The sequence below is a fragment of the Balaenoptera musculus genome, chromosome 1, assembly GCF_009873245.2.
Source record: "Balaenoptera musculus isolate JJ_BM4_2016_0621 chromosome 1, mBalMus1.pri.v3, whole genome shotgun sequence".
Lineage (NCBI taxonomy): Eukaryota > Metazoa > Chordata > Mammalia > Artiodactyla > Balaenopteridae > Balaenoptera > Balaenoptera musculus.
This window is the reverse complement of record NC_045785.1, coordinates 9298846-9314613: the sequence shown is the minus strand read 5'-3', so window position 1 is coordinate 9314613 and position 15768 is coordinate 9298846. Positions and strand designations below refer to the sequence as shown.

At 53.7% G+C, this 15768-nt stretch overlaps 1 protein-coding gene across 1 annotated transcript in view; it reads right to left on the bottom strand.

The window, feature by feature from the left end:
- Positions 1 to 6569: 6569 nt before the first annotated feature.
- Positions 6570 to 15768, bottom strand: part of TNFRSF8 (TNF receptor superfamily member 8) — a 38976-nt gene continuing 29777 nt past the window's right edge. The window contains exons 11-13 of the mRNA XM_036824937.1: positions 12882 to 12907; positions 10475 to 10664; positions 6570 to 6814 (exon numbers count right to left, since the gene is read on the bottom strand). Of these exons, the coding sequence (XP_036680832.1) occupies positions 6570 to 6814; positions 10475 to 10664; positions 12882 to 12907 (461 nt within the window). The remainder of the gene's footprint in view (positions 6815 to 10474; positions 10665 to 12881; positions 12908 to 15768) is intronic.

Below are 15768 nucleotides of genomic sequence, written 5' to 3'. Positions count from 1 at the left end.
CTCTCAGGGAACTTTTGATAAACGCGCCTGGCCCAGGGGACCTGGTCCACCTTGAGAGTGCCCCAGTGTTCGTTCACAGGGGGTCTTCCGCCTGAAGCGAGGAGCCCTCCCTCGACACCTGCCTAGGCTGTGGGTATTTCCTGAGTGAAGTGTCATCTCAGTGAAAAACAGTGTCCCTGTGACAGCCTGTTGTTGCATAATCTGCCCACAGCTCTCTGTGACTTCCTGACCGGGCAGCCCCGGGGGGGCCCCTTCCTGCCCTGGAAGGTGCCAGACCCTGTGCCCCTTCTCAGGGGAGGCCCAGCAAGAACTCTCGCAGCCTCAGTTTCCCCATGTGGGAAACTAGGGCGTTGGAGCTGATTATTTCAAAAGCCTTCAATGTTCTCGAATCAGACAGGTTCTGGCCCTGTCCCACTCTGATTGCATGGATCCCTGAACGCACAGGTCGGCCCCCTGGTCCAGAGCTCACACTCCGGAGACAAACTTGGATTTGGTTATTTAGCTTCCTTGAGGCAACGTTGGGAACAATAAGAGTCGAATTATTGGGAGGAAGGAATAAGGCAATATGTGAAGTGTGAAGCACAGTGCCTGGCACATAGTAAGATCTCAATATTCCCTGACACTCCTATTGAGGGGTGGGGGCTACACCCCCTCCCCTTGAATCTGGGCTCTGTGACTGCTTGACCGATAGTACGTGGCAAAAGTGATACTGTGCCCATTTCTGGGCTCCGATTTTATGAACCTGGCAGTTTCCACTTGTTACGGGGTTGTTTGCTCTAGGAACCCGGCCACCATGATGTAAGGAAGTCCAAGCCACTCCAGGAGAGGCCCACGAGAGAAACCCACAGCCAACCCCAGCTTGCGGCCATCTCAGAAGTGCGTTCTCCAGTGCCAGCTAGTACTGTGTGAGCAGAGATAAGCTGTCCCTGCCAAGCCCAGACCAAAGTGCAGACTTGTGAGCAAAATAACCACCTGTTGGTGTTTTAAGCCACTAAGTTTTTAAGTGGTTCATGACGTAGCAGGAGACAACCAGGACAGTTAAGGTCAGTTACTAGCCAGTCAACACTTTTGAAAAATGGGGATCAGCAAGCTCATCTATAATTATGGTCCTGTGATGTTAAGTGGTGATGTATGTAAAGTGTCTTGGCACTGAGTAAATTCCTAACAGATGATTTCCCTGCCCCTTATGCAGGATCAGCTACAGAATTTTGGGGACCCAGAGAAAAATGAAAACACAGGGCCCCTTGTTCAAAAATTATTGATTTTTCAGACAGCAACAGCAGAGCATTAAACCAAGCACGGGTCCTTCTAAGCTTGGGGCCCTTCACAGGCCACATGCCCGTGAAGCTGCAAAGCCCTTTTCCTATAATATTCTTGTCTGATTATGCGGACCACTTTGGCTCTTGCAAAGCTGTCTTATAATAAGAACCCAAGTCTCTTACCACAGTTACTTTTATTTTAACAACAGTTTAAAAAAAAAAGAAAGAAAGAAAGAAAGAAAAGGAAGAATAAAAATTGGCAAGTAATCTTTACCGTTCCCTTGGACTAAAGAGTGATTCCCCGCATCAGGTCCCAGCGTACGGCTAGAGCTATCTCCACCACAGAGCAACAAGCTAGGCCTTAGGCAGACTGTGTACCTCTATGGGGCTCAGTTTTCCCATCTGTAAAATGGGGAGACTTGCTCTTGCCATGTCTCCCTTCCTGGAGACAGGTTCTCCAGCACACGTTCTCTGTCCTGCCTGTCCTCCCAGCCTTGTGTCAACCCTGACCTCAGAATCAGACCACCGTTAAGGAAAGCAGCTTCAAGAAACAAGGCTCTGACTAGGTCAGCTCTGTGTCCTTTCTGCCTGGTCAGAGGCATCAGAAAGCCACTTGATCTCAGGAAGGTTTACCCAGCCTCTTGCAACCGTCCCTGCCTCCCCATAAAAGAGGAATAAAATTGCCCTTCCTAAAGGAAACTCGTCCAGAAGGCATAGTGCCAGTTGGTAACTGCGATGTAGACATAGCCCCAACCACAGAGGCAGCCAGAGGTGAAGGGTTGAATTCCAGCTCTGGCACTTCCAGGCTGTGTGACAGTGGGTTGGTTGCTTAACCTCTTTGAGCCTCAATTCATAAAAGGGGGTACTGATACTCAGCTTATTTACCTTTCAGTTATTATTATGAAGCCCAAATATGTAAAGAAGGTAGAAAGCCTTGGGCAATCTCTAAAGCTCATAAAATGCTACATATAATGAATATCATCTACTGAACAGGAACTATGCCCAGCACCAGGCCAAGCTCTTTACCTGTCTTACTGCTGAACCTCACGACCATCTTGGAAGATAATTATTACGTCCATTTTGCAGATTAGGAAACTGAAGTTAAAAGCGCTTGAGAGCTTCACCTGAGGCCGTGTAGCTGGGAACTGCTTTGGCCTGGAGGTTGAACTCGGGCCCATTCCTTCCCCTCCATCGGAAGCAGGGGTAATGAAATGGGACAGAGGCAGGTGCTGGAGGGCTAAGGAGGAAAGGGCGGGCCTCGATGCTAAGATGACCCACACCCCACACCAAAACACAAACGCCTCCAGCCTCCAGGATCTTTTGGTTTGGTTTTTACTGTCCTGGAAGACACCCAGAGAAAGGGGGACCTGGACAGACCCCTCACCCTTGTGGTGACGCCAGCTGAGGGCCCGGGGCTGCGATGTCAACCAGGAATGTAGTCTCAGCTCTCTGCCCTTTCTGAGAAAACACATCCAACAGCTTCCTGGCTACCAGCAACTGCTGCCTCTTTAGCCCGGCTTCCCTCTGAATTAGGTCAAAACGACCTTCGTGGCCCCTGGTTTGCCTTTCCCGCCCATTGCTGAGATAATACCAGGATGTTTATTGTTCTAATAGGAGGAAAATAGATATAAACATAGACTGATGTTCTTACAATATTTATGATAAAATCTAAGTGCCTTACAATGGCCCACCAGGCCCTCCAGGATCTGGCCCAGCTGGCAGCCCCGCTCACCTCTGTTTCCTCTCTGCCCTGATCACTATGCTTCTACCAGGCGGTGTGCTTCCTCAACCTCAGGACCGGGAGCACCCCACCTCTAGGCCTTGGCATTTGCGGTCCCCCTGCCTCCTGCTTTCTCGGGATGCTTGCGGGCCCCCACCTCGCCCACCCATCATGTCGCTCATGCGGAGTGCAAAGGGCACCTCCTCCAAGAAGCCCTCCCTGACCACCTGGCTAGAGTTGGCCCTGCCCTCCAGACTCTCTGCCACAGTCCCGAGTGGGGCCCTCTGGTAGCACAGAGCACGATCCCACTCAGGAATGACCTTGTTCACTGATCTGGTTATGCAGTCCCGGACGGGTGGGGTGCAGGAGCCCAGGGTGGGCTCGGCCGGCTGCTCCCTAAGGCCCAAGGAGCTGCCCTTGAAGCTTTTGATATTCTCACCTTGGCTTCCAGTCAAGGGTACTGACGCATTAAAGCGTTCTTCTCCGGCCCTACCTGTGAATCCCTCCCCCGACCCATCCTGGCCCCAGCACCTCCCATCCCACACTTCCCGCACTGTTACATGTTAGAGGACAGGGAGGGTCAAGGAAGGGGTGGAGGAGAGAAGGCACACAAGGAACTGCGGCCACAGAGCTGCCTCTCATCTCTGCACAGATTTTCATTTCTGTCAGCTCAACAAATCAGGTCCCAATGACCGTGGGACAGAGAGGATGCCAGAGACACCTTCTTTAGGCTCTCATGGCTGGAGGGATGTTGTGCAGATTCAAGCCCTTGTCCTGTCTTAGGGATTGGCCCTGGCCTTAGAGATTCTAAGAACCTAGTGCAGTTTACAACCTACAAGACTGTCTTGAGAAACAACAGATCTTCTTTGAATGCAATAGTTTCTGCAGGACGCTTATTACTTACTGTCACTCCCTGACTATAACTGTTCAGGAAAAGGGGTGTGCCGGTTCCTTAGAGCCTGGGAACTGCTACCCTGGGCAGCAGGGGCCTTGTCTGTCTCCCCACCCGGACGTCAGAACGACCAGAGGTTAAGGAGGGGTCCGTCATCACTGGGCAGGGAAATTCGCTCTGGTTCTCGGATCGACCATGTGACAGGCAGTGGCTGGTTCAATAGCCAGGCTGATTGTGAGGTCTGGGTGTGGACTGGCGTCCTGGGGGTGGGATGGGCGAGGTCTCCTTCTTCCAGCCGCCAGGGGAGACATAGTCAGAGTGGGGCTTCAGGCTGACTGCCTGTGGTGGAAAGCAGGCCCCAGACTGCCCCCGAGTTGTGACCAGTTGTGACATAGAATCCATCTTTTATGGCGAGGCAAGAAAAATTTAAACATAAAAATTCTTCTCTGCCCTTTGGCCTCCCCTCTCCCCGCACTGTGCATTGTGTGTCTGCATTATGCATTGACCAAACCTCCCCCATCAGCAGGAATACCTGCTCAGCCATAAACAGCAACATTCTCCCAGCATCAACAAGACGACTCCTAAAAAGATAGCATTCCTTCTTGGTCTTGTAAGGGATCACATGACCCACTGCGCCGGCGCTTAGATCTGGATTACATAAACTGTCAATAATACGTCATTTAATGTACAGCCCTGTCTCAAAAAACTCATATAAACTGTGTCTTGACTTCCAATGGGTGGAACCATTCTCAAAGCCTTCTGCGATGCTCTTCCCGGATAATAAGCCTCAAATTTGGCTCGAATAAAAATTTCCAATTCTTTCTTAGCTCGACTGATTAAGTTTTCATTGACACGAGGGAGGCAGGCTGGAGCCTCCCAGCTCAGGCTCCAAGCCCACGGCTCACGTTCACCCCCGGTCCTCTCTGGGCTACCCAGGGCTGGGGCATTCACACTGCTACTTTGTGACTCCCTTTTCCCAAGCTGTGGGGCTGCTGGGCCCAGCCTGGAGGGAAGAAGGCCGTGGGGAGACCAGGGATGCCTCCTGCCAATAACTAAAGGGAGCCTTAGGGCGAGAGTGCTTTATTCTGAGTATCCTCAAAGGCTGGGCCTTGGACCGATCAGGGAGTGGGAGTTCCACAGGGACAGGGTCTGCTTCCATCCACAGGGAAGAACCTCCAGCAGTGGGAAGGGCTGTCCCAGCACGTAGGGGGCTCCCTGTCCCCAGAGGCTGGCAGCTTAGGTGTCTGGGGCAGACAGGTAAAGGGGGAGCCCCTGTCTTGTGGGGAGAGAGATTGCTCGGACCCTTCTGCTCCGAGGTAATCAAATCTCAGGGAGAATTTCCTGAGCCTTATGATTGGTTTTTAAGGGAACTTATGAAATTTTAAAGGACCGAAGTTTTGTGAAGGGCCCTGGGGTGAGGGAGCCCGTCGTTCCATCAACCGTGTGTCAGCATCCTCATGTCACAGCTGCAGAGCCCTTCGGGGGCGGGGGGAGTGGCAGGGGGGAGCGGAGCCCTCACGCCGTCCGGGCACAGGGAGTTCTGGCCATTGTCCAGCCCGTGTAAACTTCAGGGTCTGGTGTAAACGGTCTCTCACAGCATCCAGCCTCTCTCCAACTTTCCCCAAAACATCTGAGCGGTTTCAGAAACTACCCTCGTGAAGCCGGAGCCAGCCTCAACTTCCTCCAGAGAGTGAGCGGCCTGGTGAGTAAACAGCAGCTTTCCCGAGGCTGGTTTCCAGCGGGTAATTCCAGCATCTGCAGGCTGCCTGCGACTCCGTGCCCCGGGCCTCATCTGCCCACACTCCCTTTCCAAGACCACTTGTTTGTTGCCATGAGTCTGAGAGCCCTGGGGAGAGCAGGAAGAAGCCCCAAGTCAGGGCACTTGACTCCTCAGTGTGAAACGTAAGAATCCTGAAGTCCAGACTGAACTACGAAACGCTCTTTTTTTTCCGGCAGAATGTCTGGGTGAAACCAAGTAGTTTTCTGACACCCACACCCCCATCATGGGTGCTGAGAGGCTAGAGCCAAAGGCAGGGCCTGGCACCACCAGGATCTGTGCACGTGGTAGATCTGGGGAAGACGCATCTTTGGTGGCCCAGGACAGAGCACACGGTGCCCACAGAGCGGGTAAGGACCCGAGAAGGGCCCACGGTTCCCCTTCTCCATGCGGGGAGGAAGCCCCCCTGGGCGAAGCAGAGCAGGCCCTTCTCCAGGCAGCAGCTGGGTGGGCAGGGTCTCTGGCCGGGCAGGGGCAGCACAGCTGCTAAGAATCTGCAGGTATCTGGGTCCCGAGACGCCTCCTGCTGCGGAGACAGTGATGTGGCCTGGACCCTGGGCCCACCGCGGAGGCTACAGAACAGGGAAGGACTGACAGCCGCAGAAGGCAGGGTGCCCAGGCCCTGCTGGCTGGCTGTTGCCCCAACACACAGAGCTGTTCAGATCCAGCCCCTTGGTTGTCTCTGCCGCACAGGCCTGGGCTCCCCAGGGTCTGGGTTGGGGGGCAGCTGGGTGGGGAGGCAGGTACAGACCAGCAGAGCCTCCTGCGTTGATAGGCTGGGTCTACCGCTGGATGCTGGAACTTCACCTCAGGCCAGATGGGCCTCTGCCACCAGGTTGGTGCTACCAGCTTGGTGCCACCAGGGTCACCGTGGCCTCCGAGGCGCCCAGCTGCCCTCTCAGTCCCAGCCCAGGCCAGGCCTCATTTCCCAGAGGCGGTCGTGGGCAAGGGGTCCTCCTTCCCTTCCTCCTCCACCGAGAACATAACGCCCCCACAGCTGCCCGTCAGTGGTTCCGTCTCCTGCTCCGGGTAGTGGGGGGCATGGTCCACCTCCAGATCCTCCTCGAACTCGGGCCCTGCCGGCCCCACCGGGCCCTGGCCCTCAGGCACCTTGGCCTTCACGGTCCCCACAATCACGGTGTCGGCCTTCATGATGTAGATGTTCTCTGCAAGGCAAAAGGGTGGGGGAGATGAGGCAAGGGCTCCAGCTGGATGGAAGCAAGGAGGCAGAGGAGGGTCCTGGTCCCAGCTCTGCCACTTCTGCTGTGTGGCCTCAGGCAGACGGCACAGCCTCTCTGATACACAGTAGGCCCCTACCGACTTCACAGGTAGCCTGAGGCTCAAAGGAGATAAAACAGCTAGGAACTGTGTGCTGAGGGGTTAAGGACTGGCCCATGTATAGGAAGCGCTTGTGATTTTCTCGACACTTCTGCCAAGATGGGGTAGAAGAGAAGAGAACACGGTTAGGAGAGAAAGGAAGCCGTGGGGAGAAGTTGGGGAATGACATTGACACCAATAGCACCAGTGAACACTCGCAGAGTTTAGCCTGTGCCGGACGCTGCTCCAGATGCTTTTCACACATTAGCTCCGGAATCCTCGCATCACTTCCACAAGGTAGATAGTCTATCGTGATCCCCATTTACAGATAAAGAATCTGGAGCCCAGAGATGTTAAATGACCTGCCCAAGGTCACCAGGTAGTTAGTAGAAATCCCCAAAGAAACTCCACCCTGCCCAGCTGCCCTTTCAGTTCATATCCACGTGCCTAAAGCAGAAACTTGGGCGGGGCGGGGGGGCGCGGGTGGTGGTGGCAGGGGGACAGCAACATGTCCTGGTTTGCCTGAGATGCTCCTACTGGTTTTAGTATTGAAAGTTCCACATCCCAGGAACCTCTTCAGTCTGGGCAAACCCAGACAGATGGTCACACCCTACAGAAACCTCAACCCTGTTAATAATCACCAACAGCCTGTGATCTGGACAGCTTTGCAGGGGCCGGTATATCTTGATGTTTATTGCTTATTGCTATGTGCCTGCCTAGCACATAGGGCCACTTGTGTGGCTCGCGTGGATGAATAACCAGCCCAGCCTGTTAGAGGCATGATCCCCCGCAGTCTGCTGACCACCTGCTACTAGGGCTTTGGAGTCTCAGGGGAGCTAAGTAAGGTGCCCAAGAAGCTGGGACGTGGGGAGCCTGGCCTTCACCCAGGTCAGCTAACTCCAAACACCAGCAGCCCAGCTTCTGATGGCCTTGAGCTCAGGGCAGGGTGCTAGCTCCCAACCGCTCAGCCCTGGAACTCTCTCTGGAGTCTGAATGGGGAAGCTCAAGAGGGAACTTGAGCGCTAGGGTGGGGCAGGGAGCTCGGGATCCCTGCCTCTCTGAGGAACACAGTTACACCCCTCTGATTCAGGAACCCCCCAAAGATTCTGGGGGCCCCCGCACGCTCAACCCCATTGCATAATGCCAGTTCTTCTGTTTTGGTCTTTGATACTTCCAGGATAGAGAGAAGTGTTCAAAATAGCAGTGAGAACTAGAGGGAAGGCTACAAGCGTGAAACAAGCTATGGGCTGGGAGCCCCCGCTACACCCCAAAAGAGAGAGCGTGGCCTCAAGCCACATACCCTCCATCAAGACCTGCAGGTCCTTTGCCCTGAGAACCTGAACAGAAGGGCTGGCAAAAGATGGGAGCCAGTGTTGGTGAGGGAGAGGGGACCCCAGGAGGTGAGAGAACACAGAGGAGGCCACACAGTGCTAGAGGAAATGAGACAGACAGACAGACAGACATAGAGGAGTAGGGGTATGGAAGAAGAGGGGTGAGTTTGTCCAGGGAGAAGCAGCCAAAGCTGGGGGCCGGGCTATCATCCCCTCACATTCCTCGGGTCCTGACTCCTCTAGCTCTATCCCCCATCACAGGGCTGCCCACTCCCCAGTTGGGAGAGGAGGGTCTTCCAGAAGTTGCTTGGACTTCCTGCCCCACCCAGGGCTCCAGAATCCAAGGAAGTTGTCCTGGACGGGGAGGGGGATGAAGATGAGGGGAAGGGGCTCCCCCTGCCTGGTGCCCAGGGGTAGAGGGGTAAAGTGCAACCAGAGTTTGGTCCCCTTGGGAACTGGACAAGGGGGTACTCCTCTAGGGAGGTGTCAGGAGAACAAAGGGCTCACCATCTCTTGAATGTCCCAAGAGAATCTCCAACCTGCTTACCAGCCAGGCTTACAGGCCAGGCTGCCCACGCCCCAGCCCACCTGGGAGCCTGGTGCCTCCCTCCCCCCTCCCCCCCAAACACTCCCAGAGCCCCAGCCCTGTGGTTCCAGGCACTACACTCAGCATTGACTCAAGTGTTCAAATTAGGACTTCTTAGGAAATTTGTAGGAGATGCCTTCAGCGGTATTTCCCAAAATACATTCTTTTCCAGTAAAACATGCTGAAAGCTACAGTTCCAAAAGTTTCAGTTTGGTGCTAAGGGTTCTGCCCTAAAGAGTTCTATCCACCAATCCCTGCCACACAAATGTGTAGGACGATCACAAATGCCTCTTTGGAATTATCTCAGTGATGGTTAACCCTCCAAAGACAGAGATGGAGCCAATTAAGGCCCTGCCCCCGGGGAGCTAACAGCCAAGTGGATGGGGGTGGGGGTGGGGAAGGAGGCTGCAAACACACACTGCTGGGTGCTGAGGACACTAGGAGGGGAGGCCTGGGCTGTGGGGCCGCACAGCACAGGGGTGTCTCCTAGGTGGGAGAGTGGAGAGGGCAGGGAGGGCTTCCTGGAGGAGGAGGCAAATACACAGGGTCCTCAGGACATCAAGAATTAACTAGATTCAAGGAGTTGGAGTTGGCTGTTTCAGGTGAGAAAGCAGCGCCCCCAGAGCTCAGAAGTGAGAGAGGGCTCCGTAGATTAGGAAACTGACATTGAGTGGGAGGAGCAGACCTGTGGGGTGGGGAGGCTGGCAAGCCTGGTGGGGAGGATGCAGCTTAAATGCCGGAATAAGAAGCCTGGAATTTACCCTGCAGGTACCAGGGACCCCCTGGAGGGCTTCAAGCAGGGGTGTGACATGGGCAGGTATCCATTTTGGTAGAAACGCTCTGGTTGTAGCAGGGTGGAGAGGAGGGGAAGAGAGGCAAGGAGGCCTGCGGGAAGGGAAGGTTCGTCCTGGCTGGAGGGTGGCTGCAGTTCGGGGCGCGCTGGTCTCCGGGTTCCACCACAGGGTACCGATGTGGACAGACCGGGGGTTTTGGAGCCTGCAGCCGTGCTGCCACTCGGTAGCTGTGTGACTGGGAAAATCACTTCTCTCCCCTGAACCGCTGTTTCCCCAATTGTAAAAAGGAGGGAAAGACCCCATCCTCAGAAGGCTGTGTGACAAGAGGTGACGAGCGTGCCTTGCCCAAATGCGTCAGCCAAGCGGCAGCTCTTACTTCCCTGATGTCTCCCTCCATCCCCCTCAGGGGCCCTTCGTTGGGGGCTGGGCTGGCGGTAACTTTCCCTCTAATCACAGCAGGCACCAGGCAGGGGGAGCCCCACCCCCCCAGGACAACTTCATGCGCACCATTTCACGAATTTTCACGTTGGGCTCCGTGAAGTCAGAACTCCTGCTATTCCTGTTTTACAGAAATTTACACTGGGATGAAGAGGTGGAGCAAGCGGCTCGATACCCCTGAGAATGGCTTAACTCCTTCACAAAAATCGTCTCCTACTCATGAGGGCCAGTGGAGGAACCCCTGCCTCTTCCTTGCTGGGCCTTCCGTCCTCAGGGTCTCTAGCCCCCGCTGGGGGCTCAGGGCCCATCTCCCCCTGCCCCTGAGCACCCCGGGACCCCCCCCCAAACAGGCCGACTCACCAATCCTGTTGTTGGTGTGCTCCGTGGTCCCTCGGGGCTCGGGAAGGTCCATGGGGGTGGAGGGGCTGCTGGCTGGGCTGGCCTCCAGCAGCTGCAGGCTCTCCAGGTTGGGGCAGGTCTCCACAGCTGGGGGGCTCATTAACCCCTGCTCCTCAGTGCCCGGCTCCGCCACTGACACCCTCCTGATCAGCTGCAGTGGGCACAGAGGAAATGGTGCTGATGCAGGATTCCCCAACCTCCCCCAGTCTCTGAGCTGGGGAACCCCTGTTTCTTCATCTCCATAGACCCCAGTGAGTCTCCCTCTCTGCTTTAAAGCCGTCATGCGCTACCCTGGGCTTCTCAGCCTTGATAGCCTGACACACCTGAGTGTGGGACCCTGTGAAGTCACGTTGTTTTTAACTTGTACTGAATAACGATACTGTCAGCATTGCATACAATGCTTACCACGCGCGTGGCCCTTGACATGTGTTAATCCTTAACAACCACTCTACAAGGTGGCTAATATTAGCACCCTCCCCATTTTACAGATCAGGAAACTGAGGCACAGAAGAGTCAAGTAGCTTGCTCAGGGTTAGTTGGTAAGTGTCCGGCCAGTGCTTGAACCCCACCCAGTATCTCGCTTTGGAATCCATGCACGTTAGCCCCAGTCTACAAGTATCAGCTCCAGGCCCACCCCAACTCCCCTGCTCCTGGGACAGCAGCCTTTTATGATCACACAAATGTATTCTAAAAACAGTTATGTCTCAGGAAAGTGTTGGTTTCGTTTTTCACTTTTCTGTAAGTGCCAAGGAGAAGTGCTCTTGTAAAATGTTCTAATGTAAATACCATTTACCTTCAGCCTTCAAAAGGGAATGAGTTTGAGTAAGGCAGAAAGTATAGCTACATAATCCTGAATATTCTTTTTTTTTTTTTTTAATTCATTTTATTTTTGGCCGCATTGGGTCTTCGTTGCTGCGTGCAGGCTTTCTCTAGTTGCGGCGAGCGGGGGCTACTCTTCGTTGAAGTGTGTGGGCTTCTCACTGTGGTGGCTTCTCTTGTTGCAGAGCACGGGCTCTAGGCACACGGGCTTCAGTAGTTGTGGCTTGCAGGCTCTAGGGCGCAGGCTCAGTAGTTGTGGCACACGGGCTTAGTTGCTCCGCGGCATGTGGGATCTTCCTGGACCAAGGCTCGAACCCGTGTCCCCTGCATTAGCAGGCGGATTCTTAACCACTGCGCCACCAGAGAAGTCCCCTGAATATTCTTTTAAAATAATTTGAAGTCCAAAAGACGGTATTCTTGAACATGTTACTATTAATGCTTTGGCCCACGTGGCCAGAAGATATTTGATTATCTTACAAATCGTTAAATACCTTTTCATGAAATTTCTTGGCTAAAGGATGGAAACCGTTCTCGTGTACGAAAGTTTGAGTTAAAAAAAAGTAACAGAAGAACTGATAAGTGGAAAAAAAAAAGCGGGCGAACCATACACACCTGAGACCCAGCCCATGTGGTGTGCTTTGTCCTGCTCCCCCCGCTAAGCTGCGGAGGGCAGTGCCCCTGATCTCCCCCGCACTGGTCCCCGCGCTGCCCCTGGGAGGCTGGGCACAGAGCAGGGCGCCAGGACAAGCCCGATGAGGGCCTGGTGTACGCGCCGCATCTTGGGTGGTTGCAGGACAAGCAGCAGCGTGTGCAAAGCCCCCAGCCCAGCGCCTGCACACGGCAAGCACTTCGTAAAAGGCAGGTGAAAACGCTCTTGCTAGGAGGCAGCTCAGGGTAACGGTTCAGAGCACCAGCCTTGGAGTCACACAAACCAGGCCTCAAATCCTAGCTGATCTATTTTCCAACCGTGGAACCACCTTTCCTGTCTGGGCCCCCGTTTCCTCTTCTACACAGTGGGACAACAGTACCAACCTCTGTGTTTTGTAAGGATTACCCAGGATAACTTCAAGAAAGCACAAAGCCAAGTGCCTAGTTCACCGTAAGTGCTCCATATGAGAAAGCTCAAGTTTCAGATGTTTGTGCTGCTGATTTGACATCCCAGCTTTGAGGACGAGACTCACGGAGGAGTGATGGAGAAAGGGGGGAATGAACACAGCCTTCCCTCTGACCACACCTGGCACCCACATGGCCAAAACCAAATCCACTGTCTGGCAGGCCCTTCTGGAAGTCCCCGGCAGGATGAGCCAGGAGCCAAGGCTGCTGTCTGGGGTGGGGCTCCGCATCCTCGGCCAGGGCCTGGCTCAGGCCCCACTGTGCTCAGCGCTCCCTGCGTGGGGCAGACCCGGCCTGAACTTGCAGGGGAACCTGCACCTGGGCCCTGGGAGGGCTGGGATCCACGCAGCCGCTCTCAGAACCAGCAGATCTGCTAGGGAAGGAGTCAGAGTTAGGGGCACAAAGCTGGGGTGGAGGCAAGGGAGGGGCTACTTACTGTCGGGTTCCTCCCGGGCCTGGAATCTGCAAGAGCAAAAGAGCAGTGACTTCACCAAGGCGGGTCTGGCAGCTGCCTGGCCCTGCCCCCCCCACCTGTGGGCAAATGCCCCCTCCACTGCCCCCAGGGTGGCAGCTGGTGCCTCGGTCAGACCTGGAGAGCAGTGGACGGGTTTCAGGCCCAGGGCCCAGGGGCTCACTTCCCAGCGGCAGCCAGAGAACGGGGGATTCACCTCTCTTCCAGCCACCAGGTCCCCTCAGCACACCGGACCCCCTCTGCAGCCCACCCACTCCCACACACGCACAGGAGTGGTTCAGGATGGGCGCGCACCCCAGCTGGAGCCGAAGACACTTCTGCTGGGTCAGAAGTTGGTCCGTGGTTGCTGCTACCACCTGGTGGCCTCCGGGGGCTGGAGAGGCCAGAACCCCCCGGAGCACCATGTGAAACTCACACGGAGGACCCCTAGGTGATAGAGAGCGGGTGACAGGTCCTGAGGACCTTTTCTTAGACCTGCATCGGACATGCCTAAAGCCAGTGGACCCCGGAGCCCTTTTGGTTCAGGCCAGCGTGAGTTCGGTTTTCTATCACGTGTGCCTGAAATAGCCCACGTGACCAGTCTCACCAGTCATCCCACTCCCTGCAATCCCACCCTCTGGTGGGCTCAGTATGCAATGATCCTTAGGGCACGACCTTTATCTTCTCATCCCAAACGCCACGCTCCTCTCCAACTTTCCTCTCCTATTAAACTGGGCTCCGGGTCATGGCCAAGTATATGTTGACATTTAATCACGGCCCAGTGGCCACCTGGGAAAGCTGGAGATGGTACCAGGCACCTGTCTAAGCCAGGGCGAGTCAACTCCCAGGAGCTGACCGTCCTCTGGGGGCACACGGCCTCTTACGACTCCCGAAGAGGTCACCTACAGAGACTTGGCTTTTGTTGCTATTCGGTGTGCACACCTAACCAGAGAAACCTCGTGAAAAGAGGCCAGCATGCCAGCTAAGTCACCTCTGGAAGACCGTCTGACCTCAGCCCCTCTAGGGAATGAGCATCCCCGAATCCTAGCAGAAACGCTCACTGGAGGCCGACTGACCACGATAATACAAGACGGGCAGTTTGAACCTGCTGTGTGGACACCAGGTCAGTCTGGGGGACACTCTTCCATGTCCCTTTTAAATGACCATCAGCAGGTAAAGTGTCTAAAGGGGAAACGGATCAGAATAATGGTCAAAAGAAGCCCATGTGTAAAATGACACAATTCTTGACTCTTGATTTAACAAATCTGGTAACTGCTGTTGCCAGCAGAGCGGTCACCTTGAGAGGCCGTGGCCCCCTCCCACGAGGCGGCCACTGTCCCGTTGCCCAAGCCAGCGCTTTGAGAAACACTGTCTGGCCTGAGGCACATTCTTTTAAATGATGTCAGTGAAGCCAAATCTTCGTCCTTTGAGAGTGATTTTGACTTTTGCAAACAGCCAACTGTCATTTGGCAGCAAGTCAAAAATAGGAAAAAAAGGGTGTGACAAAGTAACAAGACAAAAGAAATTAAAATGATAAAATGCAGTCTTGGAGAGGACGTGGGTAAACAGGAACACAGCTGCTCATGCCCTGTGAACTGGTTTCCTCTTTCTCAAGAGCCATCGGGCAATAAAAACTTCACACACTTTGACCCAGTAATCCCTCTTCAGGGACACACCCTCAGCAAATAACCCGAAGGAAAGCGACCAGCCTGTACACAGCGATGCAGTTTATAATAACCAAAAAATGGAAAACAAGACAGGTGCCAAACAATAAAGCAGCTTAGTCCGTCATCGCAGGCCTTCCTAGCAGTGAAACCCCAGCACAACATCTTTCACCTTTCCCAGCCTTTAGTTCTCTCATTTGGAAAAGGGGACAGATCATGCCAACTTTGGAGAGTTTTTATGAAGATTAAATGAGATCTCAAAAGTGAAGGTGCCCAGGGATTAATCACGTGGAGAGCATAAACCCTTGATATGTTGTGATGAAAATAACACTGAACCCGTATGGTCTTCCTCTGCCAAACCCACAACTCCAATCTAATCAGGAGAAAAACACTAGACAAACTCTAAACAGAGAGCCATCCTACAACTTAACCGACAAGCAAGTTGTAGGATGCAACTTAACTCCTCAAAACTGCCAAGGTCAGCAAAAACAAGGAAAGCCAGTAACTGTCACAGGCCAGATGAGCCTAAGACATGATGACTAAATGTAATGTGGTGTACTGGGTGGGATCCTGGAGCAATGAAAGGACATTAGGCAAAACTAAGTAGATCTAAACAGAGTATGGACTTTAGTTAATACAATAGTAATGTATCAGTATTGGTTTGTTTATTGCGACAAACTTACCGCACTAATGTAAGATGCTCATAATAGGGGAAACTGGGTGTGGGCTATACGGAAACTCTCTGTACTAACTTCTCAAATTTTCTGTAAGTCTAAAACTTCTCTAAAAAATGAAGTCCATTTAGAATTTTTTAATTAAAACGTTTAAAAGGGAAGGTGACTGGGAGGCCGCCTAGCACACAGGGGCCCCAGGATACTCCAGTGGCTTGGCAACTCCCTCACACCGAAAAGAAAATCAGCATTCGATACTGACTCTCGGAAACAAGCATAAAATAACATCAAGGTGAAAAGGCAGAATCCAGAAGGCACCAACATCAGCCTACAGGCGTGTTACAACCCTCATGAGTACTTTGATAAAGACCTAGAACAAATCGTGCCAAGTACAGAGGTCAGATTTCATAAGTGCTTTTCCCCTAAAATGTCACTTCAGTCCACTGTCTTCACTTATTGGTATCCTTGCTTTTTGGAATAAGAACAATTTTCTCATAAAATATGTCCAGCATCCCAGGACACAAGTCCAGGGACACA